Genomic DNA, 27,145 nt, shown 5'->3' with positions numbered 1-27,145 from the left:
AAAAAATGAATAAGCAAATGAATGAATGGTGCTGGGAAAGAGGGAGTCCATCTGGGCTGAGCATTGCAAGCCTGGCATCTGCTCCCACTTTTGCCATAAAGGGTCCGCTGTGCTCCCTCCCTGAGGTTTGGACTCCTTTTCTACGAAGTGGAGCTTGCAAACTTCTCAACTTCTTGTCGGTGGAAACTTAAAAAATGTATTTAAAAAAGGCAGTCTTGGGGCGCCTGGGTGGCGCAGTCGGTTAAGCGTCCGACTTCAGCCAGGTCACGATCTCGCGGTCTGTGAGTTCGAGCCCCGCATCGGGCTCTGGGCTGATGGCTCAGAGCCTGGAGCCTGTTTCTGATTCTGTGTCTTCCTCTCTCTCTGCCCCTCCCCCGTTCATGCTCTGTCTCTCTCTGTCCCAAAAATAAATAAACGTTGAAAAAAAAAATAAAAAAAAAAAAAAAAAAAAAAAATAAAAAAGGCAGTCTTTCGTGGAAGCTTAATGTAACATGAACGCAAGGGGGAGGGTCTGGGTGTAGCGGGCGTGGGGGTCTGAGACACAGAACTCACTACAAAGCCCCAGTAGTTGGGTGGGTGTGGTCTTTGGGCAAGGACCTGCAAACAGACCCCACATGCACAGTCACCTGACTTGTTACAAAGGTGGCTGCACTGAACTTCTTGAGGAGAGAATGGTGGCTTCTCCAGAAGCTGCTGGGGTCATCAGATGCCCCTGTAGAAGAAAGGGATGAAGGCTGATCCCTGCCTCACGCCATACACAGAATTCGCTGGGATGGATCAGAGACCTCCACCTCCCTGTGCAAGTCAAACTGTTAGGGCAGTGCTGTCCAGTAGAAGTTTCTAGATGATAGAAATGCTCTTTATCTGTGCTGCCGGATATAATAGCCACTAGCCGTGTGTGGCTTTTGAGCACTTGAAATGTGACTGGTGTGACGGCTGGACTGAACATTGAATTTCATTTTAAAGAAATTGAGAGAGAGAGAAAGAGCAGGAGGGAGTGGCACAGAGAGAGGGAGAGAGAGAATCCCAGGCAGGCTCCGCACTGTCAGCACAGAGCCTGACTCTGGGCTCGACCTCACGAACTGTGAGATCATGACCTGAGCTGAAACCAGCTTACGCTACTGAGCCACCCAGGCGCCCCTTAATTTCATTTTTAACCCAGTTAACTCTAAATAGTCACGTGTGGCTAGTGGCTGCTGCAGTCCTGGGAAACACAGGGAACCAGCCCTGTGCGCAGAGCCTGAAACGGGACCTAGGAGTTAGGTGTGGGTTTAGGTTGATGACTCAGACCCGGGTCTGCTTTGTGTCTCCGCAGAGCCGAGGACCCCGTGTGTCTGGTCAGCCCGGCCCGGATGCAGAGGAAGAGGCCAGTGGTGCTGTGAGCCGGCCTGGCCGCGGAGCAGTGCGGGCCCCGTGTGGCCCACGCGGCTGCCTGCTGAGGGGGCCCCTGCCCAGCCCCGCCTGCCAGACTCCGAGAGGCCGGAGGCCTAGGCCCACTAGGGAGGGTGTCTGCAGACAGATGCTCCCCAGGCCGTGGGGTCTCCTGAGGGCACTGCCGGGCGGGTGGGCCTTGGGGGGAAGATGCCGGCCAAGGGGCGCTACTTCCTTAACGAGGGCGAGGAGGGCCCGAACCAGGACGTGCTCTACGAGAAGTACCGTCTCACCAGTCAGCACGGGCCGCTGCTGCTCACGCTCCTGTTGGTGGCTGTCACTGCCTGCGTCGCCCTCATCGTCATCGCCTTCGTCTGCGGGGTGAGTGAGGCGGCTGGCCCGCGGCGGGTTCGGGGCCCGGCTCTGCCGCTCTGGGCTTGCGAGGCCTCCCGGCAGGTCGTGGACTCCTCTCAGCCTGAAGCTCTGCATCTGTGACGTGCTCGGGAGCATAGTTAGGCTTTTAATTTTAATTTAATTTTGAAGTCTGGGGTGCTTTGCGAGCTTACGTCCATTTGGCCAAGTAAACTACACTCCTTTTCTCCAAAGTAAACTTCTACGGAAGACCTAGGTCTGGGACAGCTCGCGTGTCACGACTCCCTCTTTCCAGCACTCCTTCTCTGGCCTCAGAGTCCTTCTCAACCCCGGTCTTGAGGCAGACGCCCCTGCTGTCATCTCTGACCTAGGCCTTGCCCCACCACTGCTCTTGAGACGTGGCTAGTGTGGCTGAGGAACAGAAGCTTTAAAAAAGTAAATTAATTTCTCCCTTCCTCCTTCCCTCCTTCCTCCCTCGCTCCTTCCTTCCTTCCTTCCTTCCTTCCTTCCTTCCTTCCTTCCTTCCTTCCGAGAGCATCAGCACCCTTGGGGCAGAGAGGGAAGGAGAGAGAGAATCCCAAGCACTGCAGAGCCTGAAGCAGGGCTCGATCCCATGAACCGAGAGATCATGACCTGAGCCAAAACTAAGAGTTGGATGCTTAACTAACTGAGCCACCCAGGTATCCCTGAGGAACTGAGTTTTTTTTTTTTTTTTAAGTTTATTCATCTATTTTGAGAGGGAAAGCACGAGTCGGGGAGGAACAGAGAAGGAGAGAGAAAGCATCCCAAGCAGGCTCCACACTGTCAGCATGGAGCCAGACACAGGGCTCGAACCCACAAACCTTGAGATCATGACCAGAGCTGAAGTTAGACGCTTAACTGACCAAGCCACCCAGGCGCCCCTGGTGTAAAATTAATCTTGAATAGCCACACGTGGCTAGTAGCCATTGTATGCAGCAGCAGAGTTCTAGAAGAAAACTTCAGAGACTACAGGGTGTTATCAGGGTGATATGGGTACAGCAGCCAGCACTCAGTGGGTGCACTGTCGGTGCTGCCTGTATCTGTGGCTGGAAACCGCAGGACATTGGTTTCTGCATTCAGCAAATGGTTACTGAATACCTACTGTATGCTGGCCCCCAGATCAGCCTCTGTGCCCGTGGAGCTTAGGGGCTCCTGGGGGAAACCAGGTGCTGTCCCAGCTGTGACTCTCCTTTCCTGTCAACCACCTCCCAGTGTCACACTTCTGTCTCTTTGCTCCAGCTCTTCCCCTGTCTGGGACGCCTTTGGTCAGCCTTTGCTCCTAACCTCCATTCATTCTGTAACAGACAGGAGCAGTGGCCTCCTCCAGGAGGCTTTCCACGGCTTTGCTCCTGCACTCTGGTGCTATCTGTCCCCCGCAGGTCCTCACAAAGCACCCTGGAAGCAGAGGAGGCCTGACAGGGAGGGGTTGGGGAGTGGTAGCATCACAGGGCTGGGCTGTGCAGGATCTCAGGGCTGCACAGGAAGCGACTGGTGAAGGATGGTGGTGAAGGCAACCTTAGCCAAGACAGCACAAAGCCCGAAGGTAAGGAAGAGCTTGGTGTTTAGACGGAGCATAGATGTCACCCGTGTGGAGAACACAGGTGACATTGCTCGGGGCAGGCTGGACAGGCTAGCCTGGCAGGCTTCCTGGAGGAGGCAGTGCCTCACTGGGGAAAGCTGAGGCATTTCTGTGTATGTTTGCCCTGCCCAGGACCCCTCTGGACACCAGACTGTCCTGGGGACGACCTTCTTCACACTTGCTGTGTTTGTGGTTCTCTACGTGCTGGTTTATGTTGAGTGCCTCGTCCGGCGGTGGCTCAGGGCCTCGGCGCTGCTCATCTGGGTCTGCCTTATGATGCTGGGCTATGTGCTGGTGTTCGACTCATGGATAAAGACAACCCACATGGGGGCACAGGTAACAGGGTGGGGGGACCCTGGTGTCCCCAGGGGCTGGATGCCACCACCCAGCTGTGCACCCAGAAACTCGTGCCTGCATTCAGTGTGCTGGCCTTGGGCCTTCCTCCTGCCATGGGCCATGGGCCTGTGACATAGGGTGGGCCCTGGGCTGATCTTGGGCCCCTGTCAGCTCTCTGAGCTGGAGAGATGGGTGAACTGGGAAGAGTGTCCCTGTGAATGTCCGGCTGGAGCATTGCAGGCGGACCCTCATTTGATTGGAAATGACACAACTCTAGCTCAGAGAGGCAGAAAGGCACAAACGGGCCCGTGTGCCAGGAAAGGCTGGGGGCGCCAGTCCCGGGGCTCCAGCGGGATGGCCGGGTCCCAATTGCCCTCTGTTCTGTTTTCCCCTGTGCCATTTCATTCCCAGGCGGGCCATCCCCAGGTTGGGCTGATCTGCTGGGGGCGGTCAGTGAGCCGACCCTGCTCCAGCCTTTTGCCAATCACCATTCCTGTGGAGGGAGAGCCCCGGCAGTGGGTGCCAGGCGGGAATTCCCTCGACCACGAGGGCCTGAGTCTGACTCCTGGGGAGGCCTGGCCTCGGCCCCAGATCATAAATCAGCTCATAGGAAGTGATGGATACTGTTGTCTGGGTCTGACCCAGAAGCAGAATTCGGCTTTTTCTCGTTCTATTGCGAGTCTGTCTCTGTCCCTCACCACTGGGAGGGGAAGGGGCCGCCCTGGGGGCAGAGGGCTCAGGATTCGGGTTTTGGGGGCCATCCCCAGAAGAATAGAGACTGCAGGGGCCCTGATGTCAGCTCGGTCTGGGGCTGTGTCCTGGGGCGGGGGCGGCGGGGCCAGTCCCTGAGCCTCACGATTCCCGGCCCCCAGGTGCCCTTCTTCCTCTTCATTGTGTTCGTGGTGTACACGCTGCTGCCCTTCAGCATGCAGGGGGCCGTCGTGGCGGGGGCAGTCTCCAGCATCTCCCACCTCCTCGTTATCGGGACTCTGATGGAGGCCTTCACGACGCCCAGTGTCCATGCAGGGCTGCAGGTGAGGTGTGCACAGGGGCCCAGGAGGGGGGCAGGTGGAGGCAGGGGCTGTGGTTTGGTCCCGAGGGCGGCGGAGACCTGTGTGGGCGAGTCGGTCCTGAGGCCTCAGCACCCTGTTTTGCAGACAGATGGCCTCCAGGCTAGGCTTTCCCTCAGTCGGCTGGGGAAGCCGCCCCCCTGGGCAGGGCCATGCCCTGTGGCCTTTTTTTGCTGGCCTGTGGTGCCCCTGACGATCTGGCCCTCCTTCTCCAGTCCTGCTGTGTAGCTCAGCATCACCTGCAGAGTCCCATGCTGATAGGGCTGGGAGCATATCCCTGGGCACCCTGTCTTGTGTCTTTGCATTGAGTGAAACATTCACAGTTAGTGGTGGCCAGGAGAGGTATTTTCCTCTGACCAGGCCTGGTGTCAGCTCTGGGAGACAGAAGCCGGAGCTCTGGGCGCCTATCGGGATGCCATGCCTTCTGTGACTGTCCTCTGGGCCGAACTGGGATGATGCCTTTCTGCTTCCCTGGTCTCAGGGTCCCCAGCCTGAGACCTGGTCTAATCGTCACAGTGACTCTAGAGGACCAGCACCTGTCTGGGCCTCAGTTTCCCTGCCTGTCTGGGAAGGGTGCCAGCCTGAGTGGGTCGAAGGTCAGAGAATGGGGTTGGGGTGCCATCACCAGCCTGCCGAGGGGGCTGGTAGCCCGAGGGCACAGGCCAAGCCATATGCTGAGCCTGCCCTCCGCCCGCCCTCAGCTGCTGGCCAACGCTGTCATCTTCCTGTGTGGGAATCTCACGGGCGCCTTCCACAAGCACCAGATGCAGGACGCCTCCCGAGACCTCTTCACCTACACTGTCAAGTGCATCCAGATCCGTCGTAAACTGCGCGTCAAGAAGCGTCAGCAGGTGTGGACCCTGCCTCCCCCTAGAGCCACAGCCCGGTCCTCCCCAGCCCTGCCTGGCCCTCCCCGGCCCTGCCTGGCTGTCTCCCAGGCCCCACGCCCTGTGTCCTTTCTCGGTGGATGTCAGACACTCACTGAACAGTGTGAGCATGGGCCGCATGACTGGACAACCATGCAAGCTTCGCCCCTGGGGGTTGCTGGGGACATGGGAGGCTGGTGGCAGGACACAGGCCAGCGGAGATGGAGGGTGTGCCAGGCAAAGCAGGAAGGAACGTAGAGAAAACAGAGGCCAGTCACCTAGGATGGGGCCTCAAGCCCCCCTGCCTGTCCTCCACCGGTGCTCAGGAGAACCTGCTGCTGTCGGTGCTGCCCGCCCACATCTCCATGGGCATGAAGCTGGCCATCATCGAGCGGCTCAAGGAGCGCGGGGACCGCCGCTACATGCCCGACAACAACTTCCACAGCCTGTACGTCAAGCGGCACCAGAACGTCAGGTGGGTCCCACAGGGAGTTTGGGGGAGGTGAATCTGAGCTCATTCTCCCCATTTGTCTCCCCAGGGGGTCGGATCAGACCAGATTGGTGTCGGGAGAGATCCAGTAGCCCCCTAAAATTGTAAAGCTCTGCACATAAGTGGGGCCTTTAGGAAGAGAGGGGTCCTTTCAGGTGATCCGCAAGGGGGCACAGGCCCCCCTAAAAAGAGGCGAAGTCCCCTGGTCCTGACAGCCGTCTTTGGCAGATTCACAGCGGCTTCAGAATCTTATTTGAATGCACCAACCTCAGTGAGGTTGTCTGTGAGCTGGTCTGGAACTCATGGACTTTGAGCTGGGAGATCTGGTGCAAACTGAAGCTCTGGCTTCGAAGCGGCCCTTAACCAGAGCCTCAGTTTGCTCATCTGTGGAATGGGAGCCCTACAAGGGTAGTGTGTGTATGTCGAGTGTCGGGTGTGGAGCTTGGCTTGAGGGAGCACGGAGTCTCGTCTCACCAGCAGGCTTGGTTCTGAAGTCTGTGCAAAGGTGGGGAGGGAGGAGGGCATTCCAAGGCACCTGTGAGAGCACCATCCTGTGGTCTGCAGTGACGGGGGCCTGGGGATGACAGTTCTCGATGGCCCTGTGACTCTGGGGCTTGCTGCGTTTTGCCTTGATACTAAGCCTCTGGAACGTTAATTCCTCTTTATGGCCCCGAGCTTCTCTCCTGTTCCTACGGAGGCCGGGGTGATTGGGCTCAGGGCTGGCGGGTGCTCAGGGGCTTCCAGGGACCTGGCTCTGACCCTCCGGCTGCACCCCTGCCCCCAGCATCCTCTATGCCGACATTGTGGGCTTCACGCGGCTGGCCAGCGACTGCTCCCCCAAAGAGTTGGTGGTGATGCTGAACGAGCTCTTCGGCAAGTTCGACCAGATCGCCAAGGTGAGCCCGCGGGCCTTTGTGCTGCCCCCCTTGTCCCCACGGGTGGCATGTGCCCAGTGCTGTGCTGACATGGGTGTGCGGAGGCCTGAATCGTAGCATTCAGTCAGCAAACACTTCCGAGGGCTCTGCGGTGGCAGCGGAGGTTGAGTGGTGCCTGTGGCAGCCAGAATCCTGTCCCCAGAGTGTGAGGTCAGGGGGGAGACTGCCAGTACATGTCGGGGGATGCACAGGGGCTCAGGAGGGCTGCCTGGAGGAGGAGATGGCTCTATCTCACTGCATGAGGGCATCAGAAGCAGGCCTCCCCAGGGAGCTTGGGAGGCCTTTGCAAAATGCTGGGCCTCACCCACAGGGTGCCTTCTGACAAGATCCCTGGTGAACCGTGTGCACGTTAGAGTTTGAGGAACCTAAAAAGAGACCCTGAAGAGGAAAAGCAATGGTTCTGGGCAGAGGGAACAGCGTGTGCAAAAGGTTGGGATAAAAGGAAACCTCTGGGGGCCCTTGAAGTGAGCGTGGCTCAGTGTGAGTGGACAGAAGATGAGGGAGACGAAGCCCCAGGGTCAGACATGCAAGGACCTAGGGCTGAGATGAGGAGAACTTGATCCGGGGACCCTGGGGAATGTGGCAGATGCCAGAGTGGGGGTGGGCATTGGGTGAGGAGGGTCTCCCAGGTACAGCTGAGCAGAGAGAGGTCTGGAGACTAAGCAGGGCTGGGCTGGGCTATCACTGTTCATCTTTACGAGCAGCACTGGGACTGGGGGAGGGGGCAGGGAACCAACATTTGTGGGTCGGGGGATCTCGTGTGTGCGTGTGTGTGTGTGTACTGTTACTCGTTAATTTACCGAATGGTCCCGAGACCTGCCGAGTGGCAGCCTTGAGCTCAAGTGGGGGCCTTGGCCCTGCCCTCAGATTGCTCTCAGCCTATATGCTATGTGCTTTGAAGAGCACAGGGAGCTGGGGGACCTGGGGAGCAGCTGGGCCAGCTTCCGGTGAAGACAGGCTTAGTGGTGGCCACTAAGGAGAGACCCAAGTGTTAACACTGAAGGCCGAGGCTGTCTATGCTGGCTGCACACCTGAATCAGGTTGAAAGCTTAAATAAAATGCTAGCACCCGTGCCCACACTTGGGAGAGATTTTAAGAGCCTCCCGGGTGACTCCGTGTGTGGAGAACCAGTGGTGTGGACCCTGATGGGAGGTGAGTGCGGGCCCCGCAGCAGGAGGACTCTTTCATGGTCAGAGCTGCTCTGTTCTAGGAGGGACTGGCCCCCCAGGAGTGGCCTCCGTCTTAGAGAATGACCACCACGGGGGGTGGCTAAACTACCGGATGGCCAGGGGTGCCCTGGAGCACTGTCCCTCGGGGTACTGTGGACCGAGTGACTCAGAGAGCCTGCCTAGTCTGGAGCCTTCCTTCAGGAGCCTCCTTCCTTCATGACATCTCTTAAACCAGCAGGTGGGAGTTCCCAGTAGATGGGCCATATGTGGGCCAAGGGCCTGGGTTTCCAGTCACAGGTGGCTCTTTCCTTGCCACAAAGCCTGGAGACCTGCTGTTGTCCTCTTGGATGCCACCTTCCTTCTGTGGCAGGCGCAGGAGGCAGGTCCTTTGTACAGATGGGGAGAGGGACGCCTTCCAGCTGGAGTGTCTAGTTCCTGGGCAGGGCTGGTCCCAGACTTCTGTCCTATCAGCAGATTCCAGATCCGTACCCTCTTTCTGAGAGCCAGGGCCGACCCTTCCAGAGGCACCTGCACCACATCTGGGCTCAGGACCCCACCACCCCCAACATACACAACTTCGCTGGTTTCTTTTTTATTGTCTAATTTTTTTTTAATGTTTTATTTATTTTTGAGAGAGAGAGAGAGAGAGACAGAGTGCAAGCAGGGGAAGGGCAGAGAGAGAGGGAGACACAGAATCCAAGGCAGGCTCCAGGCTCCGAGCTGACGGCACAGAGCCGGACGCAGGCTGATGAACCGTGAATCATGACCTGAGCTGAAGTCGATGCTCAACCGACTGAGCCACCCAGGCGCCCCTAACTTCCCTGGTTTCTAAGTGTCAGGGTGGGGCATCAGCCTGGGGGATGTGGGCTCCCCTAAGTCCCTGACAGACAGCCCAGCTCCAGAGGGTAGCGCTGTGCTTGTCTGGGGCGGAGATGAGGGTGGCTGGAGCCCTGAGCCTGAGTCTCCAGGCTGGGCCTCCAGGCCCTCTCCAAGGTTCCTGCTGCTTTCTAGAAAAGCCACTGTCTTCCCATCCCTTGGCAGCCAGGGCCCAGCAGGAAACAACTGGCATTCACTCAAATGAGGTCATTGGAAGAAGATTTAGTAAAGGGACTGCTCATAAAGGCGTGGCTGGTACAGGGACTGAATGGGAGGGATGGTGCCCTACCTGGTCACTGAGGCTGGGCATGGGAGGGGACGGGCACCAGATCTGGAGGCCGAGGATACCTGTGTTCCAGGAGGTTAGCCAGCCTTTAGCCCTCCATTTTCTCCTTAGCATTTTCACCGCTGGATGTCTAGTTTAGTGTCTAACTGCCGCTAGTGTGTGAGCCCCACGTTGTGGGGAGTTTTGTCTGTTTTGCTCCCTGTGTGTTCCAGTGCCTGGGGTGGGGCAGGGAGCTCACGGACATTTCAGCATTGCATGACCGGATGAAGCAAAGACAGTGCCTCTCCCAGAGGCACTCGGGTGGCCATCCCTGGTAATACCCGCTCTGGCCCCTGATTCTTGCTTAGGGGTTCCCTCTGGAGAGTCCTCCTTATCCCCAGTCCTTTTGTCAGGCCCAGAAGCGGCTACTGGTGGCTGGTACCCCAGAGGAAGCGTCTGGCCACGAAGGAGTCTGGCTCACTCTGGAGAGTATGGGGAGGCGCCTGGCACGTGTGGACCCCAGCTCTTAGCCATCTGCCGACCAGGCCCCTGCTTGCCTTGCCCTGCAGGCCAATGAGTGTATGCGGATCAAGATCCTGGGCGACTGCTATTACTGTGTGTCGGGCCTGCCCGTATCCCTGCCCACCCATGCCCGGAACTGTGTGAAGATGGGGCTGGACATGTGTGAGGCCATTAAGTAGGTACCATGGGCGGAACCGGGGCACCGGGTCCTGCTTCCCAACGCGCGGTAGGGAGTGCACTGGAACCACTTGGCAGTTGAGGAAACCGAGGCTTGGGGCGAAAGTGGCTCGCCTGGGTCCCTCAGCAGCCCTGGCTGGGATGGGGTGACTGGACTGCTCTGCCCAGGCAGGTGCGAGAGGCCACAGGTGTGGACATCAGCATGCGTGTGGGCATCCACTCGGGGAACGTGCTGTGTGGTGTCATTGGGCTGCGCAAGTGGCAGTACGACGTGTGGTCCCACGACGTGTCTCTGGCCAACAGGATGGAGGCGGCTGGAGTCCCTGGGTGAGGCGCAGCGGGACGGCGGTGGGGTCAGAGGCCGTGGGCCAACTCTGGGTTGGGGGCTTAGGGTGGGGTCAGAGATGGGAGCAGTGACCTTGCGTTGGGGGAGCCAGTCCGGGCTCTGGCCTACTTGGCGCCCCCCATGGTGCCCCCTCCCCCCCCCCCCCCCCCCCCCCGGCGGACGCCAGCCTCCTCTGGGCCCTGCTGCTCTGACTCGTGTCTCCCCCAGCCGGGTGCACATCACAGAGGCCACGCTGAACCACCTGGACAAGGCGTATGAGGTGGAGGATGGGCACGGGCAGCAGCGGGACCCCCACCTGAAGGAGATGAACATCCACACCTACCTGGTCATCGACCCCCGGGTACGAGGGCTCAGAAGAAGCAGCCGGGCGGGAGGGCCTCGCTCAGGAGACCCTGGGAGCCGGGGCTGTGCGGGGGAGCAGGGTCCACACCCTGGGGGAAGATCCCCATGGAGGGGAGAGTGCTTTTCTCTTCCAGGCTGTGGAGACGTGGGGTAGCAGCCTGCCCAGGGTAGGAGTGAGCTCCCCGTCACGGAGTACATTCTAGGCTCCAGTGCCTCTGGGCCTCAGTGTTCCTGTCTGTGCCATTGGAATAACAGCAGTGCCTACCTCAGGAGGAGGAGGAGCTAGTCTGAGTGAGGCCCTCACCATAAAGGGGCACCTCATAAACGTCCCAGAAATGATAGTCGCTGTTACTTTATTTTCTGGGGGTTGTCACTAATTTCCTCGATTTTGAAAAGACACATTTTTAAAATGTGCTTCGGCTGAGTCAGGAAAGTGGGACTAGGCAGGAGCCTAGGGTTCTGCCCCCCAGTGGCCGCCTAACTGGCTGGTGCCGTCACTTGCTGGGGGGTGGGGGGACCCCACTTTCCTCAGGACCCCGTGGCGGGGGTAGCTGCTGGGCTGCCGTAAGGCCGGTAGGCCCTGGCCCTGCCCTGCGCCCACACAGGCCTTCTTTCCTGCCACGGGAGGCCCGCTCGTCTGGCGGCCTTGGTGAATCATCCTTGGGACTTGCTCAAGAATGTCAGCCCCGACAGGCTCTTTCCAGCTCCCTCTCTCTCTAGCCTTGGCCGTCCTCAGAGCTGGCCCGACAGTCTGTGGGGGAGCAGAGGGCCGGCCTGTGAGCCTCCCCAGGCCCCAGGGGCGCCATCCTGCTCCTCAGGGATGGGAACTGCTCAGCAGCGTCCCCTCCCCTAATGTGGGCCATGGGTGCTGAGTGAGCTTCTGGGGAAACTCTTTCCGGGTTCCTGGGGCTGTCATGGAATACGGTGTGGCCCCTCACCCTGTACCCCACAGCTCTGGGCCCCACCCTCTTTTCCACCCACCCCGTCCCTCCCTCCTGAGAGCCCTTCAGCCCCTGTCCCTCCACTGCCAGGCTCTTTGTACCCCAGGACCCTTGCCACTGCTGCTGTCTCTGCCCACAGCCCTCTTCGCTCTGAGGGCTCAGATGCTTCCATTTGTTTGTCGTCTCTGCTTATTTACTGTCTGCGTGAGCTGCACGTGGGCCACCTTGGGGCAGGGGCGCCCCTCTTCTCCAGGCTGCACCTTGAGTGCTTCCCGACAGTGGAGCAGGTGCTCGGAGAGCCTGTGAGCCGATGAAGCAGAGCCCTTGTCCTGCAGGCCAGCGGTGGGCACGGCCCCACCGGGCCGCCGCCTCAGCCAGGCAACCACGGGGCTCCTAGGCGAGCTTGAGTTTCACATAAACAGCGAAGAAGTTTTTAGCATGAGCGTGTTTTGGGCAGGATCTCACGGGGCGTCTGACATTTTCCCCAGCAGCCCTGCCTTCCCCCATCTTGGTTGAATGTCATTCATTCACAGAGTTGAAAATTCAGAGGGCACGAAGGGGGTGTTGTGGACAGTCGCCCTCACATCCTGTGTGCAGCTGGCATGTCCCCACTAAAGGGGACCGGCGTGGTCGAGATTCTTGAGTTCCTTGCACAGACAGGTCTGTGCACATGTAAATAGACTGAGAGACGGTCATCTGCCCTTGCCAAGCCCAGGGTAGCGTGCCCCACCCTGTTGCTTTCTTCACCTGATGACATATTTTGGAGACGTGTCCTTGTGTGTGCACAGAGGCCACCACACGCAAGCTCAGGGTCGTCTCCTGTTGTGGACGTGGAGGCCCTTTCCCATCTTGGGCCTCTGTGGGCTCTGACACCGTTTCTTAGGTGTGAGGACCCCTGGGGGACAAGTGTCCAGAGGTGGCAGGTGGGGTCACCTGTGGGCTGCTGAAGGTCACAAGTCACCTCCCCGTTCCTGCTTCTGAATAGGTGCATTTTTACTCTGAGCTGATGGATCTTTATTTTTTTATTTAAACAAAAGTTTTTTAATGTTTATTTTTGAGAGAGACAGATGTGAGCGGGGGAGGGGCAGAGAGAGAGGGAGACACAGAATCAGAAGCAGGCTCCAGGCTCTGAGCAAGTGGTCAGCACAGAGCCCAATGTGGGGCTCGAACACGTGAACTGTGAGATCATGACCTGAGCCGAAGTCGGACGCTTAAGCCATTGAGCCACCCAGGTGCCCCTGAGCTGATGGATCTTTATAGACATTTATTTCTTGGGGAGCCCAGGTGTCTGGAAAGTGCTAGCGACCCTGAATTTGAGCAGCCAGGTGCTGTGTGGGTAGAGTTACCCACCAGTGGAGGGGAGACAGAGAATGTGGCCTCCCCTGACCCCAGGGCAGGCCGCTGTCTGCAGGGCACAGCACATTCTCTGGACCCCAAAACTCTTCACAGAGGCTGGACTCCAGCTGTTCCTTCCAGTGGGGCAGACGGACATTTCTCAGGGTTTAAAAATGTTTCTATCCCGAAAGGAGGCTAGAAGTTTCCAGGCAAGCTGCCGCCTGTGGCTTAGCGAGTGTTTGTGGCTGTAGGTGCTGGTCCATGTGGGTGTTTGCAGGGACCCAAGGAGACAGGGACTCTTGGAAGGCAGGAACCTTCACAGGGTAGGGGACTTGCAGATGACCCCAAATTTGTCTTTGGTGGCCTTGGCGATCTCTCTCTTCTCTAGTCCTGCCCACCCTCCCCAGCAGGGAGGGGTCCCCAGCTGTTGTTCCTTGTGGGGGAAGGGGGCCGTGGAGAGGCAGGGCCTGGCTAAGACACCCCGGGCCTGCCACGGCCACGGCAGGCACATGGCAAGTAACGGTCCCTGCTGTGGCGTGGGGGCCACATGAGGGGAATGCCCTGGAACGCTGCCCCAAGGGGTGGGGCTGGCCCCTTGTTGGCCGGCGCTCTGTCTCTCAGGTTCCTGGCCCACAGTCCTCTTCCTGCAGCTGTTCCTTCAGGAAGGACATGTGCCGGCCACATGTGGGTGGGCAGGGTAGGCGGCCAGTGGCTTTCCTGGGCACTGTCTCCCCAGGGTGTCTCTGCGGGGAGAGGCCAGTGGGCTTTCAGGCCCCGAGGACAGTGGCTCCACAGAGCTTCACGGGCCCAGTGGGGCCTTAGGGCTTAGGACTTTAACACGATCTTTCCCCGGGGACACGGGGAAGGATCTGAGGGGCTGTGCACAGTTGTGTGTGACCCCCAGTGTCCTGCCCGCCTTGGAAGGACAGGGCTGGAGCCGGGACCTGCCCTGCAGCCCAGCCGAAGAGGGTCCTGGGCCGCAGCCAGTCCCCAAGGAGATTGCAGACCCGTAGTGTTTCTGCCGTTTTCTCTTTCCACCAGCCTGGCCAGCGCTCTGGGCAGCATTCAGTGTCGGGCGGGGTGGGGGGGGGGGGAGTTGGGCAGGATCCGGACAGTGGCCCCTTCCTGGGCTGAGGGTAGGGGACTAGACAGGCTGTGTCTGCGTCTGCCCGCAGAGCCAGCAGCCGCCCCCGCCCAGCCAGCACCTCCCCAAGCCCAAGGGGGATGTGGCCCTGAAGATGAGGGCGTCCGTGCGCATGACCCGCTACCTCGAGTCCTGGGGGGCCGCACGGCCCTTTGCACACCTCAACCACCGCGAGAGCGTGAGCAGCAACGAGACCCCTATCCCCAACGGACGGAGGCCCAAGGTAGGACCCTCCCTCCCAGACTGCTCTGCACCTGCCCCGAGAATCCGAGAGTGCGGGAGATGATAGACCCAGTCTTGGGACAGACTTACGGGTCCTGCTTTGCAGAATAACTTCCTCTCTCCCTTCTCTTCCAGGCCATTCCCCTGCGGCGCCACCGGGCCCCTGACAGGTACATGCACTGTGCCCTCCTCTCTGTCAACCTGTGGCCTCTTTTCCTGGCCAAATCCTGCCCCCGTCACCTCCTCCAGGCAGGCTGCCTTGACCATCCTCTGTCCAGGAGGGCAACCCTGACCATGGAGTTTGCCATGGCTTGGCTCAAAGTGTTTCTAGGAATCAGAACTTTACAATAATAGAGTTGTGTACCCACCCCGCGGTCAGGTCAGTGGGGTTGGTGTGAGGGACCCGTGTGTGCTTAGCGGAAGAGGCCTTAGCCTGGGGGCCCAGGTCTGTCCTTTGCTTCTTATTGAGCTGCTGGCCAGCTGGGTGATGCTGCTTGGTGTGGGGTCTCCACTTGCCCTCTCTGGGCCTCAGTGGAACCTTCCTGTGTCCCTGGGGCCTCTGGCAGGCATCTGGGGACCCATCCGGGTGAGCCCTCTCGTCTACACTCCTGCCTTTGGGCAAGTTGTGGTCCTGGGGTGATGCAGTTGTGGATTTCCGGGTTTCCTATCCAGGAGTGCATCCCCCAAGGGGAGGTCTGAGGACGACTCCTACGATGAGGAGATCCTCTCGGCCATCGAGGGGCTTAGCTCCACGAGGTGAGACTCTGAGGCCTCTCCTTGTCCTGTCCCCCTCGGATGGGGGTTCCCCATTTGGCCAGGCCCACCCTGCGCCCTGGTGTCTGGAGGCCCAGCTCCAGTTGTGTCCACGGTGGCTCCTTCGCCTCCTGCGGGTGGGCCCCGTCTCCTCCCCCGTCTCCTCCCAAGGGTGGGGCCCCCTAGTCCCCTGGGCCAGGTCTCAAGGCCTGTGTCTGCTACCCCCCAGGCCCTGCTGCTCCAAGTCTGATGACTTCTACACCTTTGGGTCCATCTTCCTGGAGAAGGGCTTTGAGCGAGAGGTGAGGGCCCCCGAGCAGCCCCAGGAACGAGGGCTCCAAGGCCTGGGGGTGGTGGCTGTGGGACAGCCAACGTTCCCACGTCTGTTCATGGAGGGTGGTGGGGAGTCACCCCGGCTGGCCGTGGGGGTGGGGGTGGGGCCCAGTCTGGCTCTGTTTGGACTCTCTTCCTGCTGGCTCACCACTGACATGCCCCGCCCCCCCTCCTGCCCCCATCAGTGATTCTCCCTCTTGGGTCTGGGAGAGGCTCCGTTCAGATGCTAGGAGCTTTGCCCATAAGGGCCAGTGCATGCCTCAGTCTGACAATATCAGCCTTATAGTTAGGAAAAAGTGCTTCTCCTTCTGGCTGCACGACGACATGCTTTTTGTACCAAGTGTTTACTTATTTCTTGAGCGCCTACTGGGTTCTGGCAGTGTCCCAGGTACACACGTTATGCCACTGAAACCTCACGTGGTGGGACAGATGGCTGCTTGCTGCCTACTTCATAGACCCTTGATCTGTGTGGCCAGTGCTGGGACCTCTCTCCCCTCTCAGCATCCAGGACTGGGGGGGTCTTTCTCTAGCTGGGGCTCCCTGAGCTGGTGGCTCCATAGGAGCTTGGGGTCTGGGGGAGGTGTGGTCATCGGGAAACCTGTCTGGCGAGCCTTCCACTAGCTGTGTGACCCGGGTGGGCTGCTGGACTCTCTGAGCCTCACTGTTGGTTGGTTGGTTTTTTCAAGTTTTATTTATTTATTTTGAGAAAGAGAGCACGAGTAGGGGAGGGGCGGAGAGAGGGAGAGAGAATCCTGAGTAGGCTCTGCGCTAAGTGTGGGGCTTGCTCCCACTGATGTGTGGTTCGATCTCACGACCACGAGGTCACAACCTGAGCCAACATCACGAGTCGACTGAGCTGTCCAAGTGTCCCAGCCTCAGTCTGCTCATCTGCAGTAGGAGCCCTGTGGCTGGAGACCATGAGATTGTGCCCGGTGTAGGGGGGCAGACAGCACTAGCTAGGGGCTCAGCCCCGGCCTTACTCCTTGGTTTGGGCTGGGGACGGACCCACCACCAGCCCAGAGCTCAGACTTGGTTCCCATCCACAGGCTTGGGGCCATGGGCTTTTCAGGGACCTGGGAAATCAAGTCAGAGACCCCGGGTGGGGTGGGGGAGGGGCAGGGACGGCTCTAAACATCAAGGAGCCATGCCCAGTGGAGTTCATGAGGGTTATTTGGTCGTGATGATGTCCCATCGGCACCTGGAGCTCAAGGAGGGTGTTTTTAAGGTGATTAACTCAAGCCGGGGTGGGCGATGAAGGGGTCAGAGCAAGTGGCCCTGTGGGCAGGGCCTCTGCCACCCCTGATAGTCCCCACTGCCCCCAGTACCGCCTGGCGCCCATCCCCCGGGTCCGCCACTATTTCGCCTGCGCCAGCCTCGTCTTCGTCTGCATCCTGCTCGTTCACGTCCTGCTCTTGCCCAGGTCAGTTGGCGTGGCGGGACCGTCCAGCCCACTGGGGTTGGGCCAGGAGGGGCGGTGACCTTGCAGGGCTCACCAGAGGACCTGCCGGCGCTCTTGACCGGCAGGAGGGGGCTGGTTTTTGAGACGGGAGAAGCTGGACTGGGGTTGTGGCCACACACCTGGGGTCACTACAGCTGATTTTTGTTGTCACTGACTGTCCGGCTGCAGGCCTCCCCCTCCCACACACGCCTCCCCTCCCCAGTCCCCTGTGGGCTTAGGGCCCTCTCCGGGCGCACGGCCAGGGTATCAGGAGCCGCGGAGATTCGTGCTTCTGCTTCAAAGGCCCTGCTGGGTGGGGGAAGGGTTGGGGGTGAGGTCACAGGGAAGGAGTAAGGTCAGCTACTTGGCGGTTTCGGGAAGGGTGGTCTGGCCAAAGGGTCCGTGAGGATTGGGGTTCAGTATGTGCCTAATAAAGACCAAATAGGAAGCACTTTTATATGGCACTTTGGTGCCGGACAGGAGTCTAAAGTCTGTGTAACCACGGGCCCTGCGTGCCGGGAGTGGGCAGCTGGACCACAGTTCTCAAAGATCCCCTTTGCTGCGTGTAGGCAGTAGTCTGGGAGGGGCAGGAAGTGGCCGGGAGCTGGAGAATGGGGTGCTGGGGGGTGGGGGGGCCTGCCTGTGGCTTGGCCCTGGGCAGACGGTCCTCCAGGACTAAGGTTTTCTCCTCTCCAGGATGGCGGCCCTGGGTGTGTCCTTTGGGCTGGTGGCCTGTGTGCTGGGGCTGGTGCTAGGCCTGTGCTTTGCCCACGAGTTCCTGGTGAGTGGGAAAGCCCGAGCGGGCACCTGGCCGGGCCCTGCCCCACCGGCCCTCCCGCTGCCTCCACCCTTCCCCGGAGCCCTCCGTGCTCAACTTCGCCCCTCCTGCCTGGATGACAGTTTGCCGGGTGCTTCTCCCAGTAATCTGCCCTCCCAGGCTGCTGGTGGCCCCCAAGTGGCTGTGGCCGTCCCCGGCCCGAAGGGTGGGAACGCCCCTTCTGTCTGTGCACCCCGTGAGTGCTGAGCTCTGGGCTGGGCACGGGCACAGTGCACCTGCTGACGGTCACTAGCGGAGCTCTTGGGAGCTTGTGCAACCGCGGGGGGCGCTGCACCGTGGGCTCCTTGTCCGGGTGCTGGCGCCAGCCACCTGACCCCGTGCCTCCACAGAGGTGCTGCCCCGCCCGAGGGACACTGCAGGCCATCTCCGAGAGGGTGGAGACCCAGCCCCTGCTGCGGCTGTCCCTGGCCATCCTGACCATTGGCAGTCTGCTCAGCATCGCCATCGTCAACCTGGTGGGTTCCGGGGGTGGGGGAGGCGGGCCCTGGCAAGGACCCCTCGAGCCTGCGCACGCTTCCCGGGTGGAGGGGGCCAGTGTTTGACCCTGGGAAGCTTCAGATTCTCGAATCCCATCATCCTGTTGCCTGAGAGCTGCATCTGGTGTAGCCCCTGCAGAGCGCAGTGGGCAGGCTCTGGGAGGTTCCCGAGGCAGGCCCGGTTTGCAGACAAAGACTTGGGGACTCCATAGAGCTTCCGTGGCTAGCCCCACGAGGCTGCGATGTCTTGAATCACCAGCGTTTTGGCATCCCCGCCTTTCTTTGTGGTCCCCTGAGGAGGCCCTGTCTTTCTCTTTCTGAGACTCCATTTCCTCACTAAGGAGTGGTTGTCCGGGCACAGGCCCGAGGGACACTTGAGCCCCTGCTTCTCAGGCCTTGCTCGCGTGCTCAGTACTGCAGACAGCACCTGTCCCTGCTGGTCCTCCCAGCTCTGACATCTAGAGCTAGGGTGTCTCCGTGTCCTGGAGACTGTGACCACCACACTGTGTCACCCGGGGAGCAGGGGGCTCATTGTCCATGTTGATCCCAGCTTCTCCCCCCATCCCCCACACCTCCCACCACCAGCCTCTGATGCTCTGGGGACAGTGTACGTATGGCTTCATTCTACACCCTTCTCTCCCCCAGACCCGTCCCCACTGTGGAGCTGAGGACCGTGCTGGGGAATCGGGGCAGTGACTCTGGCCACACTCAGAGCTGGGCCTGGCAGATGTCGCGGAGGCCTCGGGCCCAGCCCTCTGGCCCCTCCCCACCCCCAGCCCTGCTTGGTCCTGGCAGGTCCTGGAGTCCCAGGTCCCCGGACCACCCCTCATGGTGACCTGTCTCCTCTGTAGCCGCTGATGCCTTTCCCGGCCCTGAGGCAGCCTGCAGGCAACCAGAGCTTGGCGGATGGGGATGTGAGCAGCAGGGAGCTGGCCCCGTGCGAGCTCCTCCCGGTGAGTGCGGCCGGACTTCTGGGCACCGCGTGTCCCCACCTGGACCGCTCCCGCACAGCTTGGGACGTTGAAGGCACTCATCCCGAGTGGTGGTGAATTGGGAGCTGGTCTCTGAAGGGCAAGAAGGTTATGGGACAGGGGGGTGGAGCGGGGCCAGTTGGGAGATGGGGCCAGGGGTGGCTTTGATCTAGATCAGGGGGGACCATGAGTGTCTGTCTTCTGGGGGCAGTGGGGAGCCACAGCATGATTTTGAGGAGAGGAACGTGGGCAGAGACGCACTTCGGGAAGGGCAGGCTCCTGGCCGAGCCGGAGGCAGGGAGGCCACTCGGGTGTGTGTGTACCACCTTGGTCACGTCCACATGCCACCGCCTTCTTTCCTTTAGAGGAGCCCGTTTGCCGCAGGTAGAAGCAAACACACCGTGAAGTCTTAGACTCTGTTGTCTGCTTTGTTAAGAAGGGTCGTCAAGGCAAGAGGGCAGTGCCGCAGACAGGCCGGCTCCTCACGGGTCCCCCAAGTGGGGCCGGGGCTCCGGGTCAGTGTGCCGCGGCTAGAGGCAGCCCTCTCTGGTGACCCCCGGTCTGGGGGGGTGCCTCGCGGTGACCGACGTCCCCCCGCCTCCCCAGTATTACACCTGCAGCTGCATCCTGGCCTTTGTCGCCTGCTCCGTCTTCCTGCGGATGAGCCTGGAGCTGAAGGTGGTGCTGCTGACGGTGGCCCTGGTGGCCTATCTGGTGCTCTTCAACATCTCCCCGTGCTGGCAGTGGGACTGCTGCAGCCACAGCCTGGCCAACCTCACCAAGACCAACGGCACCCTCAGGTGGGGCCCGCGGCGCCCATCCCGACCGCGCTCCACAGCAGCACCTCCCTTTGGTTCCGCCGTTGTTTCGAGCTGCGGGACGGTTGCGTTGGGTCCCGTCTGGACTGGACGCCTGTGGGGTGGACCTGCAGGTGGCACGCTTGCCATGTGACAGGCAAGCGACGGTCTCGGGCCGCTACGCTCAGAGCTGGAGAGGGACTCATTTGCAGGTTCTCTGGGGGACGCCCCTGGTCGCACGGAGGCCTCCTGGGTCATCTGGTCTCTGTGCCGCTCGGGGGGTGGGTCGGGGGGAGGCCTCAGCTCTAGTCCAGGCCCCCTCCTTCATCCGTGTCCTGGAGGTCCAGAGGGTTCTGGAAAGCACTGTTGTCTGACACTCGAAGGGCTGGCGTGTGGGTGCTTTTGGGGGCTCTCGGCCCCTGTGGGTGGAGGAGAGGGGCCTGGCTCCCCTTGAACTTAGAAGGCTGGAGTTTCGGGACCCGGAACAAGACCTGCTCCTGTGGGTCTGTGGCACCTGCCAACCCCATCTGCCAACCTGGAAGTCCCTGACTCACTCTGAGGACGCACCTGCCTGCAGTGCTTTCCGTGCAGACTTTGCCGTGGCTACCCTTGGGCATCCGGGTGTGAGCTGTGGGGTCGCCGCGGTGAGGCCTCTCCCACCGCCCCGTCAAACCCTTTTCTGTACAAGTTGATGCTGCCTTTAGCGTCTCCGCCATGAGGACATGAGCTCGGATGGCAGAGATCTCTGTCCCGTTCACGCCTTCCCGCAGGCTGGCTCTGGCCCGCCCCCCGCCGCCCCCTGCATCTGAGGACTGGGCAGGAGGCTGGAGATGACTCCTGCTTTTTCCCTTCGTGTCCAGCAGCTCCCCGTTCTGTCTGTGGAAGGACCCAAAGGCAATGATCAATTTCTACCTGGTTTTGTTTTACGTCACCCTCATCATGCTCTCCAGACAGGTACCGCCTGGGAAGCCCCCGGCGTCCCTTGCTCAGCTCGGAGAGAGAACTGGGATGGGGCGGGAACTTCCGCAGATCTGGGGCAGACAGCCCTGCAGGGAAGCTCTGGTCCCTCGGGGAGGGGTCCCTGCGTCCTCACCTCCCTGTTATCGCCTCCCATCAGGACACCAGTGACATCTGGTGACGTGGGTCACTTGAGAACTGAGTCACGGCTGACTGGGACTCTAAGGCCACTGGGAGGTGGCTGTTGAGTGGGAGCCATTTGCCGGGGACAGAGGGTGGAAGGGCGGACGGGACGGCTCCGCAGCCCCAGGGTGACGGGCGCGCCCTGCTGCTTCTCGGCCTATGTCGTTCTGCCCCCGCTCACCGTGGCCAGGACACTGATGCTCCCCCATCGTCTGCAGATTGACTATTACTGCCGCTTGGATTGCTTGTGGAAGAAGAAGTTCAAAAAGGAACACGAGGAGTTTGAAACCATGGAGAACGTGAACCGCCTCCTTCTGGAGAACGTCTTGCCAGCCCACGTGGCCGCACACTTCATTGGTGACAAGTTAAATGAGGTGCGGTGCGAGCGGGGCCTGGGTCACTAGGGCAGGGCGTCTGAGGGTCCGGATGCAGCCCCTGGGACCTCACGTCCCGGGGCCCTGGACCTCGCCCCTGTACGAGGGGGCCCACGGGTCAGGGTGGCTGTGAGGACCGGATGTACGTCCAGGCATTTGTCATCCGGACAATCCGTGTGGATGAAAGCGTGCGCTCCGCCAGTTCTGGGTCGCCGTTTCACAGATAAGGAAGCAGGCCCAATGGGTGCGGAAGCCAGGTCTCCTGTGATCTGGGACCTCCTCCCACCCCAGGGGCTCTCAGCCTCAGCCAGGAGACCCAGGGTACCGAAGGGCCAAAGCCAACCAGGGCCTGGCCTGCCCCAAGCAGCGGACTCACGGCCTTATTTCTGTAACAGCCCCCAGATGGGTCTCCGTGGAAGCCGGGCGGAGTGGCACCTGCCTGGCGCCCCCTCCCGAGTTTGGTGGGGCGGCCGAGGAGCCGTGTCCCTGTCTGCTCCCGGTCCCTTCCGAGGCCGGGGGGCCTAAGGTGGCCTGCTTCCTTCCCCGCCCCCACCCAGGACTGGTACCATCAGTCCTACGACTGCGTGTGTGTCATGTTTGCGTCGGTGCCGGACTTCAAAGTCTTCTACACGGAGTGCGATGTCAACAAGGAGGGGCTGGAGTGCCTGCGTCTGCTGAACGAGATCATCTCCGACTTCGACGAGGTAGGGCCTCCGGGCCGAGCCGCTGGGGGGAGGCGGGGCGCGGCGAGCCGCGTGTGGGGAGCGACACGCAGGGCCGAAGGTGCACATCTGCCTCTCCTCGCTTCTTCAGTAAGTGTTGTTATCTTCTCTGGGACGGGCAGCCTGCGAAGATTAGATTTAGGTCCTTGAAGAACTCGGCAGTCCCTTATCTGCGGTTTCAGTTCCCCGGGTCAGCCGTGTTCCGGAAGGAGTGGACCCTCCGCCTGACGTGTGGTCAGAAGGTCAGCTGTAGCCTGACACCATGTCACAACGGCCAGGCCGTTCACCTCGCTTCGTGTCCTCACGAGGAGGAGGATGAATGAATACAGTAAAGACTTTCTGAGCGAGACCATTCACGTAGCTTCTATTACAGGACGTTGTTCTGTTCTGTTGTTGACCTTTTCCCTGTGCCTGACTTGTACGCTGAACATCGTAGGGACGTACGTGCAGGCGGGAGCACTCACCGTACAGGCTTCGGGAGTCTGAGGTGTTAGGCATCCCCTGGGGGTCCTGGAGTGGGTAAGGGGAGGGGCCCCTGTAGTTTGATTTCCAGCAAGTCTACACTTGCCAGCTGGTTCAGAGGAAGTCAGTCGGTTTGGACTTGATTCTCAGCTGCAAGCAGTCGACATTCCTGGGTAGATAGATACTGTTGGGCTGTGCTTTGTGCTTGGTCCTTAAAAAGGAGAGTCCAGGTGCCCCAGGAGGGGCCGAGGAGCAGACGGACGAACCCTGGGAAGCCCGAGTCAGGAGGAGCAGGGCTGACAAGCCAGAGGCCGTGTCCCTGCGTGGACCGGCTGTCTGCCCACATGGGGAGGCCGAGCGTGAGAACTTAGCAGCAGTGGCGAGAGGGACCCCACCCCTTCTCAGACCCTGGGGTGGGCCGGGGCTGCGGCTGGGCCATACGGCTCTGTGTCCCTTCGTCCCGCAGCTGCTCCTAAAGCCCAAGTTCAGCAGTGTGGAGAAGATCAAGACCATTGGCAGCACGTATATGGCAGCCGTGGGGCTCAGCGTCCCCTCAGGGTCTGAGAACCAGGTACCGAGCTGAGCTGGTGGCCGCGGGTCCCAGCCCCACGTTCGGGGGACTCAACAGTTCCCAGACCTATCACCTGACTTCGAGGGGACACCCCTTCCTGCCCTGTCCTATGAGGGAGGGGCAGAGGACCTCACGACTCAGCCCGGGGGAGGCATCTGGTGGGGAGTGCAGGTGGCTAACACCCCATGGAGGAGGGAAGACGGGGCACGGGATCCCACGGCCCCCGTGCAGCGCCCTGTCCCACAGGACCTGGAGCGGCAGCACGCGCACATCGGCATCATGGTGGAGTTCAGCATCGCCCTGATGAGCAAGCTGGACGGCATCAACCGGCACTCCTTCAACTCCTTCCGCCTGCGAGTCGGTGAGGGCCCGAGGGTAGGGCGGGCCGGGCCACGCCGGGGTGGGAGGCTGCGGTGGGTCCCGGAGCCCGGCAAGCCCACGCTCGAGTCTGTCGGTGCACCTGAGAAATCCCTCTTGGCCACACAACCCCAGCAACTGGGTAACTACTCTTTCTTTGCATACTGTTAATGAAGTTACCTTTGAAAGTTTACGTCAGAACGTATCACTACAGAAAATGGAGAACCAGAAATCGGGCTGGAATCCTTAAAATATACTGAGGACAAAGCAGTTACGAGCCTGACTGCTCCGTGTTAGCTAACGGGGTTGGGGCTCAAAGCCCGTTTATTCTTTGCTGGGAGATGAGCGGATACTGGAAAAGTGATGACCTCAGCCTGACGTCGGGAGCGAGCGGCTGGGAAGAGGGCCGCCCAGGGAGCGCCTCTCCCACGTCCCGAGTGAGAGGTGCTGTCACAGGCTCGGGAAGCCCCCTCCAACCTGCATTTCAGCTGCTGGTCGGTGCTTCCTGGGGCTGCCGCTGGACTCTGTGGCCTCCCGTAGGGGCAGAGCCTGAGGCTTTTTGCCTCCCCGACCTGCCAACCGCAAATGTCATCTTCAGGCATAAACCACGGGCCTGTGATCGCTGGAGTGATCGGGGCACGAAAGCCTCAGTATGATATCTGGGGAAACACGGTCAACGTCGCCAGCCGAATGGAGAGCACCGGAGAACTTGGCAAGATCCAGGTACACCCCAGCTGGGGAAACCCATGACCCGGGGGAGGAACTTCCCGGCGGGGGTGGGGGACCCAGGCATCCGTCAGCTTTGTGATTCCAGCCCGGACATGCTTGAGGGACACCAGACGTGTGTGTTCGGGGCTGGTTCCTGGCCATCCCTCCAACAGCAGGTGTTTCTCCTGCATCCCAAGAGTTTGTTGTCCTTTCCTTTTCAGGTTACTGAGGAGACCTGCACCATCCTCCAGGGACTAGGTTATTCTTGCGAGTGCCGGGGACTGATTAACGTCAAAGGCAAAGGCGAGCTGAGGACTTACTTTGTCTGCACAGACACGGCAAAGTTCCAAGGGTTGGGACTGAATTGAGGGCTTCTGGGAGGTGAACATGCTGGAAGCGGATTTTCCGTCCCTGAAGCAAGCCACGGGGAGCACTCGGCCCTACGCCAGTCACAGAGGCATTCCAGGGGTTTGGCCATCACTACCCTGACAAGGTGGCTGTGTGTGGCCTCCTTGGACTTGTGCTAGAGGATTTCTCGGAACGTGCACCAGACTCCAGCCCGAGGCTACCACCGAGCCTCGCCACGCACAGGCAGCTGGGACATGCGGATCCCCTGGGTACTGTGGAGATCTCAGAGGGGGAGCCAGACACACAACTGGCCATGGCCTGCCAGCCGCACGGGTGGGACTGGTCTTTTCTAGGTACAGAACCAGGACGAGCTGTCCGGGATGGGTTGGGCACGCCTTTCTCCCAGTGGAGCAGCAACAGGGCTGTACGTTTCTCACACAGGCACCCCGGTAAACAGAGCTGAAAATGTGGTTTTCCATCTATGATTTCACACAGTAGGGAGAGAACAGCACAACAGAGGCTTGTTACTTGTCCTCTCTGGCAGGTGTTTGATTTAAATGGGTATATGATTAGTGGAGTTTTACCCTAATGACTTCTTAGATGCCAGACAAAAATCTCTTCCCTCCAGTGTGTTGTCTTTTTAACCACGTCCGCTGACGACTTAGCCCCGCTGGGGCTGAGGAACACGGCTGTCACACAGCAAGAAGGCAAGGAGCAGCACAGCCCGGAAAGAAAGGCACGGCTTCTCAGCCCTTCCCTGACCACCGTGTGTACTCGGAGCGCCCTCCTGCTATCCTCACATCTCAGTTCCTGTCCTGGAAAGGAAGGGGGTCTGTGTAGACAGAAGGCAGACAACCTGTAGTGCTCCCTTTCTCTTCTTTAGTCCTCACAGCTCACTCGTAGAGCTTCAAGACAAAAAGCATGTCCTCCGCAAGCGTGCAGAAGAGGTTCCCGGATCTGGGAAGCCAGCCCACTCAGAGCTGCGGAGACAGACTTGTTCCAAACGGGAGGAATCAAATCAAGTGCAAAAAGCCAGGTTTGCGAGAGGTGTCTTATGGTGCTGCAAGTCTAAGAGAATCAGAAGTCAGCCTTCACTGCGTTTCAAGGTTGAGGAGGAGCCAAACTGCTCGTTCCTGTTTCTGAATCAGTTTCACCGCTGCATCCCCAGAGCACACCTGGGGCTCTAACATGGCTGAAGTTCACTACAGAGCAGGGATTCCCAGCTGGAGTCCTCCAGGAACCCCCCGCAAGTACAGGAAACCTGGCCCGTAGGAGACTTCAAAGGCTTACCCGGGGTTGCAGCCAAGGGCAGGGAGGACTGGACCTGAAGCCACTGTCCGCCGTCTGCCTGGGACGTGTCCACGGGCTTATGAGGCTCAGAAGGGGCTTCTCTGGTTCGCAGAGGTGCTGGGGGCGCTAGTGCAGCTCTGAGGCCCGCATGTAACCAGAATAGAGGCGAACGAAGTATAAGAACTTGCTGGATAAAGGAATTTTGTGGCGAAAATTCTGTTAAGGGGAATAACCTTAAACTGTTTTATGCACCGACTTTCCATATAAAGGGCTGGTTTCAGGGGGCACTACACTGAAATGCGTCCACTTAACTCAGCAGTGACCAGGGCTGCTCAACAGGGCTCTCCTGGAGATTCTGTCACTGATGCGATATACACACACAGCCGTGTTGGGCCTGAGGTGGACATATTTCTACTCTTGCAATATTCGAACTACTTTTCTCTTCCGGCACCAGAAATCCCAATTAGGAGTTTAAAAAGTAGTTACCATAGATTTTTATTTCCAGTTCAAGCACTGTTCTCAGATAAAAATATTTTGTAAGTTTTTAGTTTTTCATGTGCAGACCCTAGTGCATAACTGACCATAAAAAGCACATAGTTTTGATTTGCCTGTTTTCTGATCCCTGAGCCCTTTCTTCACAGGCGCCATTCTGTCTTAGGACAAGCGTCTTTGCTAACACTGACCTTTTCTAAGGGTCAAGGGCTTGCTTAAAGGTGGCCTCCCTGACTCTAGTGACAATCGCACCTGAAGTTCTCTGGTTTACTCATTAAGAAAATTTCCTAATAGAGAAGAAGATCATTAACCAGCTTCTACACTGTGTATATAACCGGTCAACATACAGAAACAGGTTTTGAGACGGTGCAAACAACTAGGGATTACTCTGTATCCTGAATATTTATATATCTGTAACATTTGTTTCAAAATGTATTTTCTTTTCATAAAGTACCAGTGTTTCTACTTTGTTTAGCATTTCATTCATTAAATTAGCAATCTGGAAAACGTTAATGTCCTAGTGTTTTGAATTTAATGTTTTCTTGGTTTCTAACTGAAAGGTTAAAATTAAACTCTAGAAACACCTGATAAAATGTGTATTTGCACAATTTTAAAGGTCTTCTAGCATACAGTTTTAAGTAGGCTTTTATTTTTTCAAAGTTTGACAGAGAGAGAGAGAGAGAGAGTGCAAGTGGG

General features: G+C 59.2%; 1 protein-coding gene across 7 annotated transcripts in view; it reads left to right on the top strand.

The window, feature by feature from the left end:
- Window positions 1-26,962, top strand: part of ADCY7 (adenylate cyclase 7) — a 57,936-nt gene extending 30,974 nt beyond the window's left edge. For 4 of the 7 annotated variants that reach the window (XM_047835835.1, XM_047835834.1, XM_047835832.1 and 1 more), the window contains exons 2-26: window positions 1,316-1,752; window positions 3,476-3,679; window positions 4,552-4,713; window positions 5,451-5,600; window positions 5,942-6,090; window positions 6,890-7,001; window positions 9,920-10,047; window positions 10,218-10,376; window positions 10,603-10,735; window positions 14,189-14,380; window positions 14,515-14,549; window positions 15,052-15,135; window positions 15,362-15,434; window positions 16,788-16,885; window positions 17,600-17,684; window positions 18,071-18,196; window positions 19,069-19,170; window positions 19,795-19,988; window positions 20,846-20,939; window positions 21,344-21,499; window positions 22,057-22,203; window positions 23,150-23,254; window positions 23,501-23,615; window positions 24,210-24,334; window positions 24,541-26,962. In XM_047835835.1, coding sequence (XP_047691791.1) covers window positions 1,582-1,752; window positions 3,476-3,679; window positions 4,552-4,713; window positions 5,451-5,600; window positions 5,942-6,090; window positions 6,890-7,001; window positions 9,920-10,047; window positions 10,218-10,376; window positions 10,603-10,735; window positions 14,189-14,380; window positions 14,515-14,549; window positions 15,052-15,135; window positions 15,362-15,434; window positions 16,788-16,885; window positions 17,600-17,684; window positions 18,071-18,196; window positions 19,069-19,170; window positions 19,795-19,988; window positions 20,846-20,939; window positions 21,344-21,499; window positions 22,057-22,203; window positions 23,150-23,254; window positions 23,501-23,615; window positions 24,210-24,334; window positions 24,541-24,687 — 3,246 coding nt within the window. In that variant the 5' untranslated portion in view covers window positions 1,316-1,581 and the 3' untranslated portion in view covers window positions 24,688-26,962. Of the gene's footprint in view, window positions 1-1,315; window positions 1,753-3,475; window positions 3,680-4,551; window positions 4,719-5,450; window positions 5,601-5,941; window positions 6,091-6,889; window positions 7,002-9,919; window positions 10,048-10,217; window positions 10,377-10,602; window positions 10,736-14,188; window positions 14,381-14,514; window positions 14,550-15,051; window positions 15,136-15,361; window positions 15,435-16,787; window positions 16,886-17,599; window positions 17,685-18,070; window positions 18,197-19,068; window positions 19,171-19,794; window positions 19,989-20,845; window positions 20,940-21,343; window positions 21,500-22,056; window positions 22,204-23,149; window positions 23,255-23,500; window positions 23,616-23,787; window positions 24,335-24,540 lie in introns of those variants that run through there. The other 3 variants (XR_007147379.1, XM_047835836.1, XM_047835837.1) reach the window with 3 other exon arrangements.
- The last annotated feature ends 183 nt before the right edge of the window (window positions 26,963-27,145 follow it).

This window comes from Prionailurus viverrinus, chromosome E2, assembly GCF_022837055.1.
Source record: "Prionailurus viverrinus isolate Anna chromosome E2, UM_Priviv_1.0, whole genome shotgun sequence".
In the NCBI taxonomy this organism is placed as follows: Eukaryota; Metazoa; Chordata; class Mammalia; order Carnivora; family Felidae; genus Prionailurus; species Prionailurus viverrinus.
Note: the sequence above shows the minus strand (reverse complement) of the source record. Positions and strands in the feature narration are given on the sequence as shown.